General features: G+C 40.4%; 1 protein-coding gene across 4 annotated transcripts in view; it reads left to right on the forward strand.

The window, feature by feature from the left end:
* Window positions 1-24,737, forward strand: part of LYST (lysosomal trafficking regulator) — a 78,397-nt gene that overhangs the window by 35,271 nt on the left and 18,389 nt on the right. For 2 of the 4 annotated variants that reach the window (XM_083433865.1, XM_083433866.1), the window contains exons 20-40: window positions 1,657-1,794; window positions 2,964-3,162; window positions 4,063-4,194; window positions 7,780-8,416; window positions 9,735-9,912; window positions 10,752-10,921; window positions 12,013-12,243; window positions 12,991-13,157; window positions 13,267-13,419; window positions 14,937-15,125; window positions 15,856-16,034; window positions 16,740-16,946; window positions 17,033-17,209; window positions 17,536-17,612; window positions 18,255-18,443; window positions 19,264-19,409; window positions 19,498-19,594; window positions 20,407-20,468; window positions 21,145-21,200; window positions 22,362-22,514; window positions 24,411-24,655. In XM_083433865.1, the coding sequence (XP_083289991.1) occupies window positions 1,657-1,794; window positions 2,964-3,162; window positions 4,063-4,194; window positions 7,780-8,416; window positions 9,735-9,912; window positions 10,752-10,921; window positions 12,013-12,243; window positions 12,991-13,157; window positions 13,267-13,419; window positions 14,937-15,125; window positions 15,856-16,034; window positions 16,740-16,946; window positions 17,033-17,209; window positions 17,536-17,612; window positions 18,255-18,443; window positions 19,264-19,409; window positions 19,498-19,594; window positions 20,407-20,468; window positions 21,145-21,200; window positions 22,362-22,514; window positions 24,411-24,655 (3,782 nt within the window). Of the gene's footprint in view, window positions 1-1,656; window positions 1,795-2,963; window positions 3,163-4,062; window positions 4,195-7,779; window positions 8,417-9,734; window positions 9,913-10,751; window positions 10,922-12,012; window positions 12,244-12,990; window positions 13,158-13,266; window positions 13,420-14,933; window positions 15,126-15,855; window positions 16,035-16,739; window positions 16,947-17,032; window positions 17,210-17,535; window positions 17,613-18,254; window positions 18,444-19,263; window positions 19,410-19,497; window positions 19,595-20,406; window positions 20,469-21,144; window positions 21,201-22,361; window positions 22,515-24,410; window positions 24,656-24,737 lie in introns of all 4 variants that reach the window. The other 2 variants (XM_083433864.1, XM_083433867.1) reach the window with 2 other exon arrangements.

The raw sequence follows: 24,737 nt of genomic DNA on the forward strand, positions 1-24,737 counted from the left end.
TAGGAAATACAGTGGTGCCTCGCAAGACGAAATTAATTCGTTCCGCGAGTTTTTTCGTCTAGCGAATTTTTCGTCTTGCGAAGCACAGTTTCCCATAGGAATGCATTGAAAATCAATTAATGCGTTCCTATGGTCAAAAAAAGTCGGAACAAAGCCAAATTTGGTACAAGAACAGTTTATTAAGTGCTCTTTAAAGTCACACATACTGTAAAGAGCATTTCAATTTTTTTTTTAAAAAAAATGGCAGTTTGCCCCAATGGTCACAGCAAGTCAGAAAAATGCAGACCCCCCCCCAAACTTCCAGATTCCTGCAAACCCCTTCTCAACAACTCCCTGAACCCCCCCCCAGCCACCCACCACTCAGAAATCCAAAGCCTGGAATTTTTTTTTTTCAAAAAATGCAGTTTGCCCCAATGGTCACAGCAAATCAGAAAAAAATCAGAAAAAATCAGACAAAAAACAGAAAAAAACCCCACAAGCTTCCAGATTCCTGCAAACCGCTTCTCAACAGTTCCCTGAACCCCCCCAGCCACCCACCACTCAGAAATCCAAAGCCTGGAAATTTTTTTTTTCAAAAAATGCAGTTTGCCCCAATGGTCACAGCAAATCAGAAAAAATCAGAAAAAAACCCCACAAGCTTCCAGATTCTTGCAAACCCCTTCTCAACAATTCCCTGAACCCCCCAGCCACCCTCCACTCAGAAATCCAAAGCCAGACAATTTTTTTTTAAAAAAAGGCAGTTTGCCCCAATGGTCCCAAAAAATCAGAAAAAATCAGGAAAAAACCCCCACAAGCTTCCAGATTCTTGCAGACCCTTCCCCAACACCAAGTCCTTCAATTCCTAACACCCCAACCCAAAATCCAAAAACCCCAAAAAAGTTTTTAAAAGTTTTAAAAGTTTAACTTACCAAATGGCTGCAAAAGAAGTTCTGGAAAATCTTCAAAAAATCACAGAAGTCTTCAAAAATCGCAGAAATCGCAAAAAAGGCTACCACACCGCGTGCTATGAGTTGCTCCTTGAAGTCAAGTCGCAACTGCACCTCTTGAAGCAATGCACCCTGGGTATTAACAGTTTTAAGAAACAGGAAACAAACTTGCAAGACGTTTTCGTCTTGCGAAGCAAGCCCATAGGGAAATTCGTCTTGTGAAGCACCTCTGAAAACGGAAAACCCTTTCGTCTTGTGGGTTTTTCGTCTTGCGAGGCATTCGTCTTGTGGGGCACCACTGTAGTTAAAAGTGCAGGAAATCCCCATCCTCCTGAATAATCTTCATAATTCTTAATGGTTATTAGACAAGTTTGACCACAAAAAACAGCCTCAGCAGGAGCATATGCAAATTTCTGATTCACAATCATTTTCAGGTCTGAATTCAGGTTCAAATGTTGGACTGGTGCTAATAGTACTTTAGATGAAAGCCTAACAAATATTTTGCTGCTGTCTAGATGTAAAATGTAAGTCCTGCATGCATTTGTGCTAAGCGCACAGGACGTTTTTCATTGACATCCCACTAACAATCTAGATTTCTGAAGTTTTGGGTTGCCTTGCTGGCTACAGTTTTTTTTTATTCTCCCAGCATTGCCAATACACTTTTGATGGCAACTTGCTTCGAACTTCATTTTGATTTTTTGTGTGCCTAAGACTACTTCTCTTTTTGCAGCCAGGTGTTTGGGAAACACTCTTATCAGCTCTGGAAGTCCTTATCCATGATGATCATTGGCAGCAGATGTTTAACATTAAGCAGCTCCTCAAAGCTCAAGTTGTGCATCGCTTCCTTCTCACATGCCAGGTTCTGCAGGTAAGGCACCACAACCTTTGTTTTGAATGTTTCAGGTTCTTGTCTGTAGGAGTGAACATGTACATGATGGTTCACAGCATCTGACTCACACTCCCCCTCTTTCTCCAGCCCTATTAATAAAGATATTACATATAGTGGTGATTTTGAACAGAAACAGAAACTGTTGAATAGTGAAAGCCGTCCAGCTTTCCCAACTTCCACTGATGCCACTAACTGATTTATGATTATTTTAGTTAGATCTGCAAATGCCATAAGTCCTATTTAACTGTTATAACTCCACCCCTGATATCAGGCAGCTTTTGCTGGTGTTCTGGTGTAATATTTGCAACAGATAGCCCTTTCTACCAGTGGAGTCTTTCTGTGCTACTTAGAACCCCAGTACTCCAGAGTGCTTAATCAAATGGGGAACCTTCATAATTAGAAAAGGCTCTCCTGCTATAGAAGTTACACTAGAACATGTGGAAGCCAGCAGAGCTATGATTGGAGGAGGGGGGTACAGGTACATAGCTCCACAGCCTTTTCCTACTCATGTTGCTCCTTAAAGTATATCTGAACAGGACTTGAGATGACCTTGCACCACAAAAAGTATGCGCTTCTAACTTTCCTGGTCTGTAGGTCCCTCATGCCTCATTGGAATATTCGCCACAGATGCCAGTTAATGCAGATGATAGCTGTATCTGAGATAGTAGATACACATTACATTAGGTTTCAAAATTGCTTGATAGCAAGTTTCCACTGGATCACACGCGTGCACAAGTTAGGGTGGACCTTAGTGCTGCCAGTGTTTACAGGACCATGCTTGTAACATTGTCAATTGTTCCTAAACCTTAAGTGTTGAGAATTGGTATCCCAGAGTAATTACCTTACAGATACTTCTAAAAATTCTAGATTTTGAAGGGACCAATTGATCTGATTCAATCTCCTGTTTTGAAAGAGATAAACCATTGCCAGCAGGGAGTTTTCTGACCATTTCTTGGAAAAGGTTATAAATAGCAGCTGTACATAATACTGTAACATGCCCTCTGCTATACATGCATGTATCCTAGAAGTCTGAGTACAGGTAAAACAAAGGAATACAGTTTCATCAGATATATATCCTTGAACAGTACACAGAAGGAAATTGTGGTTTTGTAGGACTCTATTTGTTTTTCTCTTTGTTTTTTTCTTAGGAGCAGGAAGAAGAAAACTTCACATCTATGCCTACAGAAGTTTGCACATCATTTGTGAAAATAATTGAAGAAGTACTTGGTTCTCCCCCAGATCTGGAATTGCTGGCGCTGATCTTCAATTTCCTTTTAGCAGTTCACCCTCCTACTAATACATATGTGTGCCACAATCCCAGAGACTTCTACTTTTCCCTGCACATAGGTAAAGTATTGTTTTGACCTGAATCAGAAAATAAGAAACTATATTAATACCACAGAAACATAGCAGCTTACCTTTTTTCAATCCCTGCCCTCTTAGTTTTATAGCTTCTACTCTTGATTTGTTTCCCCAGATTATATTCATACTTGCATTCTGATTGGTTTATGGTAGCAGATTTTTAGTCTCTCAGTCCTATTGTATTGAATTCAGAGCTTGATGTTCAGCATATTTGACATATTTGTAAAAAGCTAATACAGTTGCACCTTGGATCCTGAACACCTTGCGAGTCAAACATTTTGGCTCCTGAACACTGCAAACGTGGAAGTGAGTGTTCCGGTTTGCGAACATTCTTTGGAACCCAAACATCCGACGTGGCATCTGATTGGCTGCAGGATGCCACGCCTTGGTTTCTGAACATTTTGGAAGTCGAATGGACTTCCAGAACGGATTCCGTTCGACTTCCGAGGTACCACTGTACCTGCAAAATAAATCTTCTGATTTTAGGGATAAAGGATTTGAGGCCTTAAAAAGTGACTTATTCAAAGTTGCTCTGTGCATTGGAACCTTGGATACTAGCTGTTTCACAAAACAAGGTTGTACTTTATCAGTATCTTGCTCATAAACGTTCATGTCATCTTGGTCCTTGTTGCATGTACAGACACTGAAGAGTCAATTCTGTAGGTTTGTAGAGTGTGTCGTTGAGCTTGGTAAGATGTACTTATGAATAAATACACACAGGATTACACTGCATCTTTGTCAACACCCTCTAATATGTTTGTTCAGAGTGGCTCTGGTGAATCACATTACTGGTCAAGACTTAGCATAGTTCAATGTCTCCGCTTAATTTCTGTGCAAGGAATGAAATCTTCTGAGATGTTAAATTCCCTAGTTTGCTTTTTCTAGATGGCAACATTTTCCAAGAGAAGGTCCAATCCATTATGTATTTGAGGAATTCCAGCAGTGGCGGAAAATCTATTGACAGCCCAGCACTGGCAATTACAAGTCCAACTGGATTTTCAGCTGTTTGTCAAGAAAGTAAGTAATTGCCACAAGACCTGAGCTTCCCAAGTTACAGTGAAGTGAGAAGTGCAGCATAGAAGCTTAAAGGCACTGATTCAGGCTGGTGTAGGCACCTGTGGTGTTGAAGTAGAGACACTGTTCCTGCCTCGCCTTAGGAGAAAAGGCTGGAGCAGGGTGCACATTGCAGACTTTCTAGTGGTGCAGCTGACCTGCCTAATGGTATGTGAATCCAGCCTTGGCAGAATTGGTGGCAAAGCTCTTGCTAATGTTTGGTGCCTGATGGACATGGGGATAGCCTACAGGAGATTATTAGAGGTTACCGCCCACACATTTCTGCTGCTCTTTACTGCTTGTGTGGTAGCACCTCAGTAAAACCACTTATTACTGTTTGTAGCAGAGTTTTCCCCAGAGGCAGAGGACAAGAACAGGAGTCATACTCAAATTCACAGTCAAGAGCTTCTTTATTGCTTGACTGGTTGCACAAGCGTTTCTGTTACTATTACATACAAGCTGTTTACAGTCCTTTATCTCTCCAGCACGGTATAATCTCAGTCCAGTAATTAACAATCCTGACACAGCAAAACTCACCGTATCAGCAGCACACATTGTCTTACTTCCAACCTTGTTGTCAGTGTGCGTGCTGACAGCGTGTGTGTGCTTTCCTCGTGTGGAAATTGCAGCCTGCAATTTCCTCCCTTTATTTGCACATCCAACTGACACCAATCAATCCATCATTCTGCCCGGATACTGAGGTCCAACGCCGAGGGCCTTCTGGTGGTTCCCTCGCTGCAAGAAGCCAAGTTACAGGGAACCAGGCAGAGGGCCTTTTCGGTAGTGGCACCCGCCCTGTGGAACGCCCTCCCACCAGATGTCAAAGAAAAAAATAACTACCAAACTTTTAGAAGACATCTAAAGGCAGCCATGTTTAGGGAAGCTTTTAATGTTTAATAGGTTATTGTATTTTAGTGTTTTGTTGGAAGCCACCCAGAGTGGCTGGGGAAACCCAGCCAGATGGGCGGGGTATAAATAATAATTTATTATTATTATATAAGCCTAAAGTGCCACTCCTGCACACTAAAGAAAAACCTTCTTTAAAGCTTCCAGGAACTTTTTAATCTGTTTCTTAAAGAATGTTTTCCTAACAGAGATGTAGGAACTTCTAACATTAATATAAGGGTGTCTGATATTTAACGCTTTGAAAAAAATAGATTAAATTGAAAGCAAGGGGCGATATTCAGCTACATTTTACTTAGAGTGGACCCGCTGAAATTAATCAACACAAATTAGGGCCATTAATTTCAGTAGATCTACTCTCAGTAAAACTTAGTTGCATACCACCCATGGCGATTAACGAAGCGTGTGCATTTCCAAAAGTGTAGTGAGTGTGCATGTCCAATTTGGAAGATATTGGGATAAGATCTTCCACTTCCATTTCTCTCTTCAGTGCGGAAATTGTTTGGGGGTATTGGTCATTCGTTTTCAGAAAGCTGTCTCTGTGAGTTTCTGTATGTAATGCGAAGCTGGATTGTTTACACAGCTGCAAGATAAGAAAGTGAAATCATGCACATGCGCATGGCATTATGTGAGCAACTGAGAGTTTTGGTTTTGGTCTACTGAGAGGATGCAAGCAGATCTGCTGCTGTGGGGACCCACAGTGGTCTCTGTATACAGCAACCTACACTTAATCTACCTAGAACAATCTTGTGTTGCTGATCAATCAAGACTCAGGGCCAATTCCGCTTGCTTCACTGCCGACTGTGTTTCAGCTCTGCTGACGTCTGGTGGGAAGTTTGCTGGGCAAATCTGTTTATGGCAGCCTTCACACCATAAACAGCCACAGAAATGTCAAATTACACAGATATTCTATGCCCAAGACCAGTGTAGTCCTGGAACATTCTGTATTTAGGACTTCTGAAGTATTTCCTACAAGTCCTGGTGCTCTGCTTGCCTTGTGTACTGAAGCATGACTCAGAAGACATGTGTGACATCCGTTTTACTTTGGAGGCATGATATAAAATGCTGTATGAACACTTTGTGTGCGAAACCAATTAACAGCCTATATTTAGCTGACATTAATTATAATGCAGCAGGAAACTTTTTCAAGAAATGGATGTTCTCCAGTAGCTTGCTGTAGGTAACTGTTACGAAATATAGTCCTTGCTACATAAAGGCCCTGACTTATTATGCTTTAGAGCCTCTGCTTTAGGGACACAATACATGTTAACAAACAAATGTTTGGAACAGAGCTGTGGTCTCTCACCCCCAGTGTAGATGTCCCCACCCAAAGTTCAAAATCCCTGATTACTTGTGTTTCAGACCATGCTAGTGAAAAAATGTGTGTTTCTTTTTTTAAAAAAAAATAATTTTTATTAACCGGCCAATCAAATCAAATTAAATCACATCACATAAATTCCGAATTACAAAGCCGAATTTTAAATTTTGTTGAGGGGACCCATATTTCAAGATCCAAAGGGAGGATTCTGATCATCTTCTTGCTACTTTGTTAATGCCCAATCAGTCCAAATCAGTCCAAACAGAGTTCATAATTCTATCCAGTCTTATCTTGCTTTTTCCACATCAGATCTTGTTCATATATTTTCTCTCTTTTCCTTATGATCTCTTCTGATAGTCTCCTTAAGCCGATAAACACCAATAATAATCCTGTGTGATTTTTTCCGTGTGTTTCTACTGGAGAAACAGTGGCAAGGAAAACTTAAGCACTCCCTTTTAGTCCCTTTGGCATTGATGCAAATACATAGCAATGTGAAAACATATTTATAAGATGCCAAATAAGTTTCCACCTTCAGTTTATCAGCAGCAAGTAATAGTACATTACCAACCTTCAAAACAGTGGCATACTGCTTATATTATACAAAAATAATATTTAATTTACAAACTAGTAGCTGGAGGTAGCAAAGTTTCCGAACACCAGAACAGGTAGAACATGTAACTACTACTAACAAGGCAGGCCACTTTTATTCAGTGGGCATGTTAATTTCAGTTAAATTAGGTGGGAAAGTGCTGGTGAAATTTCTTCCCTAGAGTAGCGTTAAGAGAGGAGTTGGTTGTTGACAAGGAAGACAGTAAAGATGAATGAGTGTGAGTGAACTTAAATAATGGGCGAAGAACAGTATTAGGTTTTCTCCAGAAGCACTTTGTGGACCTTAAGAACATAAGAAGAACCTGGTGGACCAAGCCAGTGGTCCATTTAGTCCAGCATCCTGTTCTCACAGTGGCCAACCAGATACATGTGGGAAACCAGGGACCAGTACATGAACACAAGAGCTCTCTCCTCTCCCATGATTTTCAGCAACTGGTGTTCGGAAGCTTTGCTACCCCAGCTTCTAGTAGCCATTAACCCTGAAACCTTTTTTGGAAGCCGAATGCCCAGCATGGCTTCCGCGGCTTCTGATTGGCTGTAGGAGCTTTCTGCAGCCAATTGGAAGCTGCACCTTGGTTCTCAAACCGTTCTGGGAGTTGAATGGACTCCCAGAACAGATTAAGTTGGGAGAACCAAGGTTCCACTGTAATATTTTCATTAAGGACTGATGTAAAAAAAAAAAAAATTGAGAATAGCACTTGCCATATTTGTTTTCTCAGGAAATGATTCTTCTGAAATCAGTGAACTACAGACAGCAGTTCCTCAGGCACCTGACCGGTGGTGTAAAAGCCTACCAACATCTCTTACTTCCTCTCCACAAATGCACCGAAAAGGGTTCTGTGGGAACATGGGCAGCAGTGCTGAGAACTTGAATATACTTCGAAAGACTGACGTAGATGAGCTACTGCATAAAAATAATTTGGTAAAGAGCTTGGAGGTCTTTAAAATGATGCAGGAGGCACATTTACTCAGTAGCTGCGAATCTGCAAAAACAGTTGTAAATGTGGGAGAGTTGACTTCTGCTGAGACGTTTGATATTTCAAAGGAAGAGGTGGAAATGTTGGACAAGCCTTCAGAGAACCAAGAAGCAAACACAGGAATGAAATCTAGTGAAGATGGCGCTGCACCCGCATTGTCCCTGAGACGTCCTGACAATCTGAAAGGGTTGTCTACCTTTCAGAAAAGTCATGGCAACTTTGCAGGTTTGGGATTAGCCTTTTCAGCTCATAGTGGATCAACCATTGCTCGTTGGCCAAGCCTGGCTGATAAGAGTGTAGCTTCGGAAGACTGGGAACATCTCGCCTTTTCCTCGACTAGCAAACAGGCTCCTCTGAAATCCGAAAGCACTGCTGATAGGTACGTGGATGTGAAAGTTTATAATTCTCACGTTCATGCAGTTTTCACTTGGCAAAAACTGAACTTTGCTTGGTTGATTTTGTAGACAAAAGTACCCCCAAAATATTAGGTGAATCATCCCTCAGAACAGAGGTGGGCAACCTCAGGTCCTCCAGATGTTGCTGAACTACAGCTCCCATTATCCCTGGCCATTGACCATGCTTGCTGGGGCTGATGGGAGTTGTAGTTCAGCAGCAGCTGGAGAGCCAAACTGTTCCCCACAACTGCCTTAGAACAAGAGTGGTTAACCTTTTTTGGAACTGAGGGCTGCATGGATCCATGATCAACCCTTGGGTTCATGGCAAGTAGGCATGGGCAAAGTGTAGAAATTGCTATGGCAAGGACAAGTTTGAGAAGGTCACAAAAGCCGTTTGGGATCGCAGAAGTGCAGCAGGGGACGTATAAGAATGGCCTTTTTTATATGTGTGTGAAATGGACCTATTTTGCAGGACCTTAGGGACACAATAAACCACTTAATATGCAGTCGCACAGAGAAAAATACTATTTATTTATATGTATGCATGCGGGACGCGGGTGGCGCTGTGGGTTAAAGCCTCAGTGCCTAGGGCTTGCCGATCGAAAGGTCGGCGGTTCGAATCCCCGCGGCGGGGTGCGCTCCCGTTGCTCGGTCCCAGCGCCTGCCAACCTAGCAGTTCGAAAGCACTCTCAGGTGCAAGTAGATAATTAGGGACCGCTTACTAGCGGGAAGGTAAACAGCGTTTCCGTGTGCGGCTCTGGCTCGCCAGAGCAGCTTTGTCACGCTGGCCACGTGACCCGGAAGTGTCTTCGGACAGCGCTGGCCTCCGGCCTCTTTGAGTGAGATGGGCGCACAACCCTAGAGTCTGTCAAGACTGGCCCATACGGGCAGGGGTACCTTTACCTTTACCTTTATGCATGCATGCGACCTGGATTATTTTATTCTACTGTAGTGGTGTTTTCAGCAACCACAGTTTGTCTGGTAACTTGTGCCCTTCACAAGACACAATTCTCTATGTGATTGTGTTCATGAATTACATATTGGAACTTTCCTTTTGGCTAGGACTCATGCTGTAGAGTTTTATATAAAGAGTGGAGCTATTAAGATAACTTTCTATTAAAGAGATTCATTCTCTTCTACTGGGTGTAAGACATGGTGCAGTTGAGGCAGAAGCAAGCGGATTACCATTCTTCTTGTTACATTCCAGCCCCCACTCATTCTGGCAATGGCTGCAATCTTCTACTACTGTGCAACAATAAATACAAAGGGCATCTTAGTAATAAGCTCTCTTCTTCCGATCAGATCAACAGAAGACTGTCTCGTACTCGTATGCTGTGGTTTTTATCAGCTCTTGAGGAGAGTACTTTTGATCTTGCCAGATGTCATGCTTCAAGATGTGATGGACAAGCTTATTCAGCCAGATGTTCTCATAGTTCTTGTGAACCACCCGTCTCCTCTCATACAACAAGGAGTTATTAAAGTAGGAAAAATACGTGTTTGTGTTTGTGTAAAAGTATAATATACACATTTGCAGCCTTATTAAACTGCTTAAGCAGTCACATGGGTCACAATCAAAGCTGTGACTAGGGACCTTTCCTGAACATCTCCTCTCACTCCCACTACCATAATACTAAAAATAGGGGACACCCAATGAAGTTGACTAGCTGTAGGTTTAGAATATGGTATAAAAAAGTAGTTTATTTAATGAATGAATGCCAGTGAATGGCCTAGAAGCACACGATCATGCAGCATTGTCCATGCCAGATTTATGCATAAGCTAAACAAGCTATAGCTTAGGGCCCCACTCTCTTGGGGCCCCAAAAAAATTTAAAGTAAAAAAAAAACCACTGGAAGTACATTTCCAAAATATAAGATAAAAAACAAATAAAATCTACATACAGCAACAGTGTTTTGTGTTGTGTAGGCTCCTATTTGTTATGTGCAAATGGCTTTAGATACCTATTAGGTCTATAAATTACCATATATTCAACACAAGAAGCAGTGACAATTTGTTGTTGACAAAGGACAGCTGGACATATAAAGGGCCCCATTACCTTCAGTAGCTTAGGGCCTCATTAAACCTAAATCCGGCCCTGAGCATTGTTTTATATACGGTATATATCTTCTATTCTCTGAATGGGAAACCACCAGAATTAACATGCAAGAGTGGGAAATAAGTACAATATATATTAAGTATAATTATATTAAATGTGTATATGGACTTCACTGCCACAAGCAATGGCATGATTGCTACCTTAAATAGTTTTAGAAAAAGAATTTCATAATGAATAACTTAAAATCATTCTTCTGTTCCCTCAGCTTTTGGACACGTATTTCAGCAGAGCAACCAGGGAACAAAAGGAGAAGTTCCTCAAGAATCGTGGTTTCTCTTTATTAGCCAACCAGTTATATCTTCACCAAGGCACTCAAGAACTTATGGAATGCTTCATGGAAATGCTGTTTGGTCGATCAGTCGGTCTTGATGAAGAGTAACTAATACTTTTTTATCCTCTATAGACTAACTTATTTTTAGCTGAGCTAAAAATTGGGCAGTATGCTGTAGGCAAATATAAATTGCTTGCCAAGTGCCTTCATTTCCCTGCAAAGGCCTACTCAGAATAAATCAATTTATGCTATAAACAGTTCATAAGAACTCCAGTTCCATTAGCGCACCTCAAAGAAAACCATTTCATCAATCCTTATTTTGTTTTGTGAAATATACACTCCTTCTTTTGTACTGTGTGTTGTATTTGGCCAGATTAGGCTCATTTGGTTGTATCCAAAGCAGCACTAATAGTGTTCCATTGGTGAAACAGCTCTTTAATTTCCTCTTCTCCCCCTTTACATGTGCAAGATCTTCTCCAGGGTGTCTCCCAATTTTAAAGATACCCTGGGCAAGACGTGTGTGTGTGTGTGTGTGTGTGTGTGTGTAGGCAGGCTCCAGGAGAATCACAGAATTGTAGAGTTGGAAGAGACCCCAAGGGTTTAGTTCTACTAGTGAGAGTCTACTGGTGTTGGAAAGGAAAGGAAAGGAAAGGAAAGGAAAGGAAAGGAAAGGAAAGCAGGTTTTTCACCCCTGATCTAATTGTTTCACTGCTAATCCCTGCAGTGTATCAAAGTCTCTGTTTGTGGCCAAGTTATTTTATTTATAGCAAAGATTTTCCTGCCTTTGTGTTCATGATGGTGCCAGCAGCAGAATGATTTATCACAGCCAGTAGGGTTTATCATAGCCAATAAGATTTTTAGTTTTTCTACTAATGTGATTTTTCTCTGTGCTGTAATACAGAAGCTGAATTGAATTTGTTATCTCTTATTATTAAATCCCAGGACTTGTTAGGCTAGCAAATTAAGTACTTAGGATAGTGCTGTGTGTCAAATCATGATGCTATTCAGTGCCAGAGGTTTGATTTCATCCACATACCTTATTATGACTGAATTAACTGCATACGAATTTGTAAATCCAAGTTCCATCTTGCTTCTAATAGCCTAACCCAGAAAGGTCAATAAGATGTGGGTTGATTGTTATTTTTGTTGCATATTTAAAGCTGCATTACAGATTGCCTTTTCCCCCCTTTAACAGCTTTGATTTAGAAGATGTGAAAGGTGCTGGACTTTTTCAAAAGTGGTGTGTGATACCTGTTCTGGGGCTTATAGAGAACTCGCTCTACGATAGCGTCCTGCTGCATAACTCCCTCTGTTTCCTGATGCAAATCATAAACTCCTGTTCTAAAATGGCAGACATGCTGCTAGATAATGGCTTGCTATATGCACTGTGCAATACTTTGGCAGCTCTCAACGGGTTAGAAGCCAAGTAAGTGATGGATTAGTCCCTACTATTTTAGAATTCCTACACTGTATAGATTGCTCTAGTTTTTGTTCAAGTAGCAGGCAGTCTTGTCCCAAGAAGCAGTAAGCAAGTGACAGGAGAGCACATTTCCATTCTTAAATTAGTAATGGGTCTAATAAATTCTGTTGCCAAAGAGAGTGCTTATTATCTTAGCATAACAAGTCCTTCTTATAGGGCATGGGCAGGCAAACTAAGGCCCGGGGGGCTGGATCCGGCCAATTGCCTTCTAAATCCAGCCTGCGGACAGTCCGGGAATTAGCGTGTTTTTTACATGAGCAGAATGTGTCCTTTTATTTAAAATGCATCTCTGGGTTATTTGTGGGGCATAGGAATTCATTCATATTCTTTTTTCCAAAATATAGTCCAGCCCCCCACAAGGTCTGAGGGACAGTGGACCAGGCCCCTGTTGAAAAAGTTTGCTGACTCCTGCTATAGGGTTTCCTGTATTCAACTTTTTAAGCTTTGAATGCTGTTATAAACATTTGTTTAGAATGTGCTGGTCATTGTACAGGATGAACATCTTTTGATGGACATTTCCTAGAAAGCTTACGGTTCTTAGTTAGATGTATAAATTAAGTATTGGGTGGGAAGGTCAGGAATCACCAAGCAAATAATGGGATTAGGGTAGATACAGGTTAGTTGGCACTGAATATGTGTGTCGTTCTTATAAAAATAATGGAATTCAAGTGAACGATTTAACTTCCTTTGCAGCAGCATCTCAAACGACTACAGGTTACTTGTGTGTGATATACAGCAGTTACTTGTAGCAGTGACAATCCATGCCTGCAGCTCTTCAGGTTCCCAGTATTTTCGGATTATTGAAGATCTCATGGTGTTACTTGGACATCTTCAGAACAGCAAGAACGAAAGAACACAGAGTATGTCGCAAGTTCCTTTGTGTGAATGTACTGAAAAGTAACTTTTTTATTTATTTTAACAATTTCACAGTTTGAAGAAATGCTTGTTCATTTGATCTCTTCCTTTCAGATATGGCCATTGCTTTGCAGTTCAGAGTCCTACAAGCAGGCATTGAGTTCATAAAAACCGCAGCAAATCAAGACTCGGAAGATCTAAGCAATTCGTCCCAATTAATTCCTTCACATCAGCAGGCTATATTGCAAAAACGTCAGAGCATCGCTGGTGAGTAATGAAATTCAGCACAAGTTGTTTCTTTTTCTTTTTTCTTTGAAATTAGAAATCCCTGATCGTAATTTGCAGTGAAACCTATCCCATTGTGGAGATGTTCTTTTAAAATGTTAAATGTTTCCCCTGAGTGAATGTTGTTATCGAGGACTTTGCAAAGCAGGATTGGGACATACAGTTTCGAACCAGTTCAGTTAAATGACAACATTGCATGTGTGCACAGATAACTGTGTGCCCTTTCATATAGAGGAGGACCAGCAGGACACCGGCTAGGGAGAGGCAGACTTTTTGGGACTGCATAAAACCAGCACAAACTGGAAGAGGAGCATTGATCAGAGACAGGAATCAGGATGGGGTACCGACTAAAGATAGTGGAGAAATCCTGTTCAGTTCTCATGAAAGTGTACCAAATTCCCCCTTCCTGAAACAATACGCAAGCCTTCCTTTTGTGCATCTCTAAATTTTGTAATGCAGTTGTACAGCAAAAAATTCGTACAAAGATGCATGTATTAGGGGAAAGTGTGCATTAAAATGCACCTGAGTGCAAAAACGACTTAACAAAAGTGCATTATATTAGGGAAGGTTGTTTGCAAAAATATGTATGCTAGGAAATTGAACACCCAGATGATAACAATTTTTCACGAGGACTTGATTCGAATGCTAAGGTTAGAAAAATGGAAAACTGTGAGAATCCAAAATGGACATACTCTCCATCCCTAGACTGCACCTGGTCATCATTATTTAGTTATGAGTTCAGAAAACAGCTAGTGTAGACATATCCTTGGGCACATTTGATCTCCATCAATTCACCCAGTTGGGATATTAGCCCAATAGCCTACTGCCATTTTCAGAACTGGAGTGCCAGTTCAACTTTTCCTGTTTCTAGACTCTCTTTGAACTCTGATTTTATTTTATTTTATTTTGTTGTAAAAGGACTTTGCAGTATGTATATACTTCAGATTAGTCACATAAAACTGATATTTTTTGTTTAAAACAAAGGTTCAATTGCAATGAAAGACTCCATTATTCCTCATCTACCAAGACAACATTTCCTTTCTTATGGTCAACTTGAGATGCCTTCCTCCTTCAGTCTGTTAAATTTGGAGTCGTCCCTCCTGTCCCCTTTTGGAACTGCTTTCTGTTCATTCCCTACAGATACAGGTGCAGTAATGGTAGCTGTGCCTACCAGCTCATTCTGAAAAAACATTTCTCAGGAAATGCTTTTGCAGAATTAGATTTAGAGCATCGTGTCATCAAAAATGTTTTGATGATATGTAAATCAGCTAGATTTCTTGAAGCTGTTTTGACACTTAGCCTGGCTGATTCCCCCCACCCCCCTTTTAGTTCACATTGATGAATCGTCTAACATTTGTGCTCCTTTCCTAAGAAAATTGAAAGTTTCCCTCCTTTTGATCACCACTAGAGTCTTTATCAGTAGCGCTGGGGCTCTTAATCAATAGCTCTTTTACTGATATTTCTTTTTCTGTTGATATTTCTTTTTCATTTTGAAGCAGCTAGAAAATTTTCTCTTGCTCAGTCAGACACATTGCTAATGAGAATGCGCACAATTGCAAGCGATGAACTCAATTTGATGATGCAGCGAAGAATGAGTCATGACAACCCTGTTTGTGCCACCGAAGCAGAGCTTACACAGAGGTTACAGAGAATTACTGTTCTGTCAACCAACAGGTTCATGTATCAAGGTAATAATACTCCTTCAAAAATTATCAGGTTGTTTTTAATGTTAAATGGGTGGGGTAGTAACAACAACAACCTTAAAACTCATCACATTTACCAATAGCTATATTATGAACTTCCTTAATTGAATCTTTGCAATCCACTAGGACATAGCATTGGTTTTGCCAAACTGAAAAGGGCATTTCCATTTCTGGCTTGCTTGGCTTACATGAGAAGCATTAATATTTGTTTTTAGACAGAAGTAAGATTGGAATTGTTGCACGGAGTTTTACGAAATGGCCACACTTTCAGGATGTAAAATTAAACAAATTAGCTAATAAGAATGTGGGGAAATATATGAAGTCAGTATGGAGTAGACCCATTGAAATCAATGTTGATGAAATCCATTGATTTCAGTGGATCTACTTTGACATTGTTGGATACAACTCAAGGTCATTTGCTGCAGTATTATTTAAAAGAGTTCTTAAGCCACCTCTCTGAGTGCACTATCCTAGTAAGGTGACTTACAAAACTCTAAAATTCATGAAAAATGCGATAGCCCACATTGAGAGATGCAGTAACAAGATTTTCCCCAACTTACAGCACAATTCAGCCGAATACAGGTTTGAATAAATTTATTTTTATACACATTATAGTGGATATTACTTGTGTCGCTTAAAAAAGGGTGAACGTGGCTCCGGATTGGAATCATCTGATTTTTAACACTGACCTAACAATGTTTTTTAAAAATTACAGAGTTTTCTGAAAACTGCCTTGATATGCTGGACATAATGGAGGACCCAGTGCAGAGCAGACTTTCAGTTTCACAGATGGAAGAGGCAGAAAAGGAGGATCAACCAGAGCAACCTAGCCTTAAATTTGCTTTCTTGAAAGAAATTTTGAAGATAATGATCGAAGGAATTGGATTATCTGTTGTAAGTTACCATGCTTGGTGTTATCTCCTGCAGCCTGTTGTCTCCACTACCTCAATCCCCCTTCATGTATTCTGGATACACAAGTCTTACAGTTTGTTTCCCCCCTTTATTTTCTCAGTCCTCTTTTAACCTGTAAGCCAAAATTATCTCTTAGGGTGCATGTGTATTTCGGTTTGGGGTCAGAATATGTTTCATATTGGAACTTGCATAAAGTTTCTAAATAATTACATCTTAGTTAGTAACTGTTGAATGTGGATTTGATATGCAGCTTGAACAGTATTAAAACATTCCAAAGTTTTTGAACCCAATCCTGTAAAAAATTGTTCTTGTTGATTGAAGCCATTTTTATTAAAGCTTTTGGCTTTTACCTCCATTTGTGTATGTGATATATAAAGAGCTTTTTTCTGGGGGAATGCAGGGGTACACATACCCCTAAACATTTTGTGAATCTAAGTCTGGCCTCATTGAAGGGCAGTATTTCAATATGAGTAGGAAAATGAGAGTACCCCTAAATATTTTTTTAAGAAAAAAAGCACAGGATATATATCTGAAACATTATTCATGGCAGGAAGGAGTGGAATCTTCAGTGACAGTGCATTATGTTACTTGCATTTTGTTTTATATACAAAATCAAACAGAGGCTTCATTTGTCAGATTAGGAAAAAGCATCTGGTTAAGTTCTCTAAACTTTTTTTATTTCTTTAGGGCACAAGTAGATCTAGTACCCCGAAGCAACAGTGGAAGAGAATTCTCTTGTCATGTAAGGATACATTTCGTGTGCAGCTTGGGAGATTGCTTGTGCATGCTCTGTCTCCAGCACGCCCTTTACAGGAGAGAAAGCAAACTCTGGAGATCCTATCTGAAATCAGCCAGCAGGAAATTTTGCGAGACTGTCTAAGTCCAACTTTGCAAGTAAGCATGGTGGTGCTTCTTAACACTGAACGAGAAATCCATTGACCTTAAAACCAATTACTTACCATTCTTGTTTTGCTTTTCAGCATGGGCCCAAACTGTCTCTCTACTTATTTGAGTTAATGCACGATCACAAGGAGCAGCTGTCCAATGAAGATCAGTTAGCAGTGGGAGTGTTTATGAATGCATTAAAACTTTGTGGTTACAAATATATTCCTCTCAACGCACCACCAAAGCCAGACCTTATAAAAGCTATGAGAGAGGTGCGTAAGTCTATACAATCACTTTTCTTCTTGATCTTCATTTGACTAATTGTCATTGAAATGGTCTTTAGGGGACAAAGTCACACTTTTGCCTTGTTTAGGAGATGTATACATCAGTTGAGAGGAAACAGTTGAGAGAGCTAGCTTTTGTGCCACAAAAGATTGCTTTCTAGAGATTTCTGTAACATTTTTCTGAAGATAATAAAAAAGGAGAAGCTTATAAAATGCTTTAAAACGAATCATTGATACAAGAAAGAAGAAAATACTGGTAAGTAACTGAAAAGAAAAGAGCCCCTAATTCTTTTTTTCTAACAATTTTTTGTCAGGATCAAAAAAAATATGAGGCAGAGGAAGATGTAAACAAAGCTGCTTGGGAGAAGACTATGGCTAATAATAGGCAAACGTAAGTTGTTCCTGTTTTCATTAAGAATGGCATTAGGTGTGAAGTTGTCACCAAAAGCAGCACCATTACCAATCTTGTTTCTACCAAATTCCAACACTGCCATCAAATGAGATACATATGGGATCGCATCAAACCATGTGTTTTCCCACTTCTAACTGCCTCTATAGTGAAACAAAGGGAAATGCATGGCATAGTATCACGTCATATTTTATTTAATGACACATCACAAAGGAGGAGGTGGCAAACTCAACAGAAGCTTACAATTTCCAGTAGCAACAGTCCCATGTGTTTGGCCATGTCAAGTTCCACTCCCTGCCTTCTGCTTGAATGGCCTTAGTGCTTGCATGGTCTCTCAGTGCCCCAGCAGAAGCCAACTTGAAACAGAAGTATTTCAAGCTAACTTTTTAAAGCTACACTGTACTGTGTCTCGGATTCCGAAACATGAAATAGTTACTGTTGTGCTGACAGATAATCTGTTCCTACCAAGTTTAGTAGTTTAGTATTCCTGCCATATAAGTGAATAAGACTTGAATGCCTGGATCCACCCATAAATTGGGCATGTTCCTAGCAGTATTTGGACTTATTTTATTCTTATTAAACAGAGACAGCTGATAATCCTTTTAAGTTGATTTGCTTATTCAGCCTCTTTCAGCGCCTGGATGCAAAGTCGAAGGACATTTCTAAAGCAGCTGGAGATATCACCCAGGCTGTGTCTCTGTCCCAAGGAATAGAAAGAAAGAAGGTGATTCATCACATCAGAGGAATGTATAAAACAGACTTAAGTGCTAGCAGGCACTGGCAGGAGCTTATTCAGCAACTAACACATGACAGGTAAGCAACTTCACTGTGGCAATCTCCCTTTCAGGATATGAGAGGCTGTTCTTGTGTTCGTCTCTTATCTCAAAGGAAAATGATCTGAAATACATATAGAAAATATTTGCTCGTTTATAAAGGACTTAATTCCTTTTAACTTCTAAAGAAGGTGTCTTGAGCTATAAGATTTCATTCTTGACTGTGCTAAAGTAATCTCGGCATCTCTCCTCCTGGTTGTGCAGGAAGAAGTGGAAATAGAGAGCACATCTTAGACACTTCACTTGGACTTGCAAAGGCTTTTCTGCATAGTGCAAAACCATGGTTTGGGGTTGCATGTGAACTGTGCCATTATGTGTCTACAAAACTAATGAAAGAATTAGTAGCAAAGTGTTTAGGAATATATGAGTGTCTACCTCGTTCCCCACTACCATCTTCAAGGAAAGAGTGATACAAACCAAATTCCTATTCTTATAGAGAATACATGCAAGACGTAAACTTAGTAAACTTAGACTTCTTCTAACGTGCTCTCAAAAATCAGGATGGGTTAATGGAATAAAAACACATTTTACTGCAGGTCACTGAAAGCTGAACCAAATTGATTTCCTAGTTTCTCAGAATTATACCCATCCTCCATTTTCAGTACCTTAAGAGATTGTGTATTTTTATCTATGAGTAGCTTAACTGTACTTTTTGAATGTGTGGTAATATTTTGAGGCTCTTGAGAACTGAGTTTTTGGGCATAAGGTGACACTGGGAAGATCTTGACTTCCTGAAATTTGCTCCACTGTTTTAAGACAGAGATGGTCCCTAATCCCTGATGAAATGCTGCTTCTTTCAGAGCACTCTGGTATGACCCAAGCTCCTACCCAACATCTTGGCAACTAGATCCGACAGAGGGCCCCAACCGAGAGAGGCGTCGTTTGCAGAGGTGCTACTTAACTATTCCAAATAAGTATCTTCTCAAAGACAGGCAGAAATTTGAAGGTATGCTTTAATATCCTCTGGGGTTCCTGTTACCGTCTCTTAAATGTTGCAAAAAATAATTTTTTGTTTTGTGTGTTTTTTTTAATAGAGCTTATTAAACCCCCTCTGTCATATCTCTTTGAAGACAAAACACATTCTTCTCACTCTTCTACTGTAAAAGATAAAGCTGCCAGTGAGCATATAAGGTTAGTTTGAACTGGGGAGAAAAAGCTTTTGCATAGCTAGACCATCTGCGTAAAAAGTGACAAAGAAACTTTGGACGGTATCCAAGAAAGCAGTTCCAGTAGCACAAGGATTTTCGTTAGCACTTCTGATCCCTTTCCTCTCCCTGGGTGCTTCTTGTGCCTTCCCCAGATATGCTCCAGCGGGTTGGGAGAACCTCAAGAACAGAATTAGGGGGCATTTGGGGGAGAGGGGGTGAAATTCTGTTGTGCAGCTAGAAGTGATTGCCATGCTTCATTAGATGCTGCCCTTCATCTAAGGAATATTGGCATAATTCAGGATTGCAAATACCCACTTTCCTGTTCAAAGTGAGAATTGGTTCCTGGTGATCAGGAACCATTTTCCCTCCCCCCCCCCCATCACATTAGGCAGTCCGTGACTGATGAAGGTGCACAGTATAGTTACACCTTATGCGGGGATTCGGCTCCAAGGGTTTTGTATACACACAAAAATGTGTACCCTCATACTGCCCCTCCTGTGAGCATCCCAAGCCTTCTGAAGTTGGAGCGCTGTGAGGGCCTTGCACAGCAAGCAAAGCAGAGAGCTTTAAATTTCTTTTTGTACCAGGGAAACTTTGCATTTAATTTGCGGAATTTCAATTAGCCAGCTTTCAGCCGCATATAGTTGGAATCATGCAAGTGACCTTGACTGGTAATCCAGCTGACAGAACACATTGACCATGTTGCTAAAGTATTGTATTTGAGAATGGTAGTTTTGACATGCTTTGGAGAGGTTCGTAACAGCAAACCAGTGAATTCCCTGTATGTCGCTGCAGAGTAAATCGAAGATGCATCAACGTGGCACCATCTAGAGAGACTCCAGGTGAATTGCTACTAGGTAACAGATATTATTTCTCTAACCTCACACTCAAGCGGTTTAGTTGCTTTATTTAAAGTGAGTGTTTTGCAAACAGCACCTTTTTAAAAAATAATTTGGGAAAGCTTGCAGGAGAAAGCTATTATTCCTCAGGCCAAGCTAGACATCATGTTAAATGCATGGTTCTTATAAATAACTGTTTTTCCCTTGTGTGTCTGTCGGGATTTGGACAACAGTGCCCAAGGTGAGGGATTTAACCTATCTCCTGCTGTGGTTCCAATGAAAACTGCTGTTAGTTCCCAGAGAACCTGCTAACTCATCAGCACTACTGCTATGATCCCAAGGAAGGAAGCTTCCATTGATGTTAATAGACATTTTATTCCAAGACTGAATAGATGGTTTTTTGTGGGTATGGGGTATTTGCATCAGGACCATGATGGAAGTGAATGCAGATAGGAGTGCTGCCCCCTCCTCCTTACGTGCTGTGGTCCTAATTCTGAGGCCAATGGGTCTACTCTGACCAACGTTGGAGCTCACTCCATGTTTGTTTTTAGAAACTGTTCAATAGCTGAGGATCTAAGGTTGACTTATTTTCATGTCAATTCATTGATATCAGTAGTATATTTCCAGTGTAATAGGGTTATATATTACAAAGTGAGTGAATAAATAGTCCATATAAATGTTCTTCATGGTGCAGGTAAATGCGGAATGTATTTTGTGGAAGACAATGCTTCTGATACAATTGAAAGCTTGGTAAGTAAAAAAAGTGAATTGACTTGTTTTTAAAGTTGATTTTTTTCATTAGCATAATTTTAGCAGTAACCTGTGATTACTGGTTACTTCTGGGTTGCCGCGGAGCGCAGCCCAAAAGCGCTCAACTTGAAGCATATTTAACCTTAGGTATGACTGTACATACGGAACTCAGGTCCCATTAAACTAATTGGGTCTGAGCAGGCATGTATATCGGATTGTATTTTCAAGCATCTAACTTAAATAAAACTTGTAAGTACTTGGTCCTTTGGAATTATCATCAAGGGATTACAGACCAGAGGCTGGGACTGCAGGCCAGGAACATTTAATGGGAGTGATTTGGTTCCCATGTGCAGTGACTCCCCGCAAAGTGCTTGCACTGGTGAAAACACCGTAAGGGGAACTGGTAATGGACCACGACACAAAATCCTGCACTGAAGACTCTCTAGAGTGCAGCTTGCTTCCCTCCCAGCAGGTTTTGTTTTGGGGAGGCCAGAATGTGCAGCCAAGAGGATCTTCTCCAGAATCATTGGGATTCCTAATGAGAATCTCAAGAGGATGCAGGCACACAGCAACCAACCAACCTATAGTTGTTTATGCGTGACACACAGGCACCCTCTTATCCCCTGCCAAGGGAGGTGTAGTGCTAGCTTGCCTTAACACCAGAGAGGCCCCATCAAGAAGATTCCCTGTCTTCTACTGCCCATAGGGCACAACCAGCCACTTCCAAGCTCTTCTGGTTCTTCCTCGTTGCTCCTGGCTCTCTTCTCTCATGCAACATCTCATAACTCCACTTGAGTGCTTTATACAGGAATTAGTTTGCATGTGACCTGGTGGGAAGGAGGGCAGCTCATGAGTGGTGGTGGCACAGGGTGGTAGGTTCAGGCCCATAGCAGTGGGCCCTTGCTTGGAGCCTGACCAGGTCAATTGCTCCTGCTGGCCATGAATTTGTTGAATGCTTATTGGGTCAAATATAATATGAAATCAAGAATGATAGATTTAGATAATGTAGTATGTATTAACAGTGTTCATATGCCACCCAATTGCAAAGTTTATTACTCAGTATCTGAAAGATTACAAAATATCAGCGTGGCAAATAAATGCATTTTAAATGAACATGGTTTTTAAAAGGCTAATAACTTTAATATGCTGTGCTTTGTTCAGAGCTTTCATGGTGAAACTGAACCAGCATCGTTTTCTTGGACATTTGAAGAAATCAAAGAAGTGCACAAGCGTTGGTGGCAATTAAGGGACAACGCTGTAGAAATATTTTTAACAAATGGCAGAACTTTGCTATTAGCTTTTGACAACACAAAGGTAAATATTTTCCATGACAGCATAGCAATGTTGAGCAACAGCCTATATATATATATATATTAGTATATACCAAAATAAGCTTATTAAGAGAATAATAAGGCAGATTTTTCATCACTTCGTTAAAGCGGTGAAATAACTTGTTTTTCAGCAAGGAGAGAATAGTGACCTGAGAATGTTGGTTTTTTCAGATTGTATCTGATAGGATGTCAATCACAATGCTATCAATTACTGTAATCTGTTTTATTAGTAAGAGGGGAAATCATTTTAGTTTTGAATTTCCCTAATCTCATTAAAAATGCTTAGTGAGTTGTTAGATGGAATTTGATAGAAATGGTATTCATTTAAATTAGCTTTCAGCAATGGTTACTTTGGTAGATTCTCAGTAGTCAAGGTATGGGCAACCAACCATGACAGGAATAATGTGTACAGATATATATGTGTGTGTGTGTGTGTGTGTGTGTGTGTGTGTGTTTGCTTGTTTGATCGTAAAAATATTTATATACTGCTGTATCATAAAACAAACTAAAGTAGTTTTTTATATGAATTGGATTAGTCTTTGGGCAATCTTGACATTATTTCTGCAGAGTTTCATATTTTAACACTTATTAAAATGTTATATCACTTTCCCCAAAAGTTCATAACAGTGTTCAACCAACCAAAAATATTTAGCACTATTAAATTACCATCCAAGAAACAAAGTACATCAGAAAACCCACAGTGCCATTCAAAGATCTGGTAATTTTTAATTTTTTTTAAAAAAAATTCACAACCCTGAGAGGAAGCCTGTCTTAGAACTTCTAGGATGAAGTTCCACATTTTGGACAGGCGTCACTGAAAAGTCTCCAGCCCTGGCAGTCACTGACTAAACCTCTTAGTGGTGGTCATTCATATAATAGCATGCATAGTTTGTGTATGTGAGTGTGACTTGCATTTGAAATGGAGGATACCTACTCATTTATGCTTGTATGATTGTCCTAAATACTGTTGAAACTAATACATATCCAAGAACTGGAGCCTGAGAACTGCCTGCAGGAGGGCTGGCTAGAAAGTGATTTCCTCCAACATTACCTCCTTCCCTGAGCAGCCCCTAACCCCTCTGAAAAGAGCCATAAATGGCCTCAGCCCAGTATACCTGAAGGAGCGTCTCAACCCCCAACGTTCAGTTCGGACAGTGAGGTCCAGCTCTGAGGGCCTTCTGGTGGTTCCCTCACTGCAAGAAGTGAGGTTACAGGGAACCAGGCAGAGGGCCTTCTTGGTAGTGGTTCCCACCCTGTGGAACGCTCTCCAATCAGAAGTCAAAGAAATAAACAACTATCTGATGTCTAGAAGACATCCGAAGGCAGCCCTGTTTAGGGACGTTTTTAATGTTTGATGTTTTATCATGTTTTTAATATTCTGTTGGGAGCCGCCGAGAGTGGCTGGGGAAACCCAGCCAGATGGGCAGGGTATAAATAATAAAATATTTTCTATCTATCATCTATCCATCCCACAACTGCGGGACACTCCTGACTAGCATGTGCTGTAGTGGTGGAGAGATGTGGAGAAGTTGTGAGGAGATTGTATACAGGCAGTGTCTGTGAGCAGGACGTAAAGTGTCTCCACAAAATCTGCCAATTGTTCTATTCAGCAGGGTCCCAGAATCCTTTTGGGGAGAGGGTTCTTTTCAGAGGGCCTGAGAGAAGAGGAGAAGGTAGGAAAGTCCCCTTCTGCCAGTTTCCTTCCATAGGCAGATCTCTCCCACTGCAATGCTTGATTAATGCATGTAGGTATTTGCATGTGTTAATTCAGCAAAAGTACTGAAATAAAAGTATGAATATGTTATAAAACTGAAATATGCACGTTCAAGACTAGATCATTTGTGGTTTGGTAAAAGCTTGATGTTTTGGTTCTTTTTAGGTACGTGATGATGTGTACCACCACATCCTAACAAACAACCTCCCTAACATCTTGAAGTATGGCAACATTACAGCATTAACCCAACTGTGGTACACAGGACAGATCACTAATTTTGAATACCTCACTCATTTAAACAAACATGCAGGCCGTTCCTTCAATGATCTTATGCAGTATCCAGTATTTCCCTTTATACTTTCCGACTATATTAGTGAAACACTGGACCTCAATGATCCATCCGTTTATAGGTAATAAGAAATATCATGAATTGTTTCTTTTAAAGTAATTTACTAAATATGCCATCTGCTGTAGAATTAATATATTTTTGTT

The sequence above is a fragment of the Podarcis tiliguerta genome, assembly GCF_965153285.1.
Source record: "Podarcis tiliguerta genome assembly, chromosome: 3".
In the NCBI taxonomy this organism is placed as follows: domain Eukaryota; kingdom Metazoa; phylum Chordata; class Lepidosauria; order Squamata; family Lacertidae; genus Podarcis; species Podarcis tiliguerta.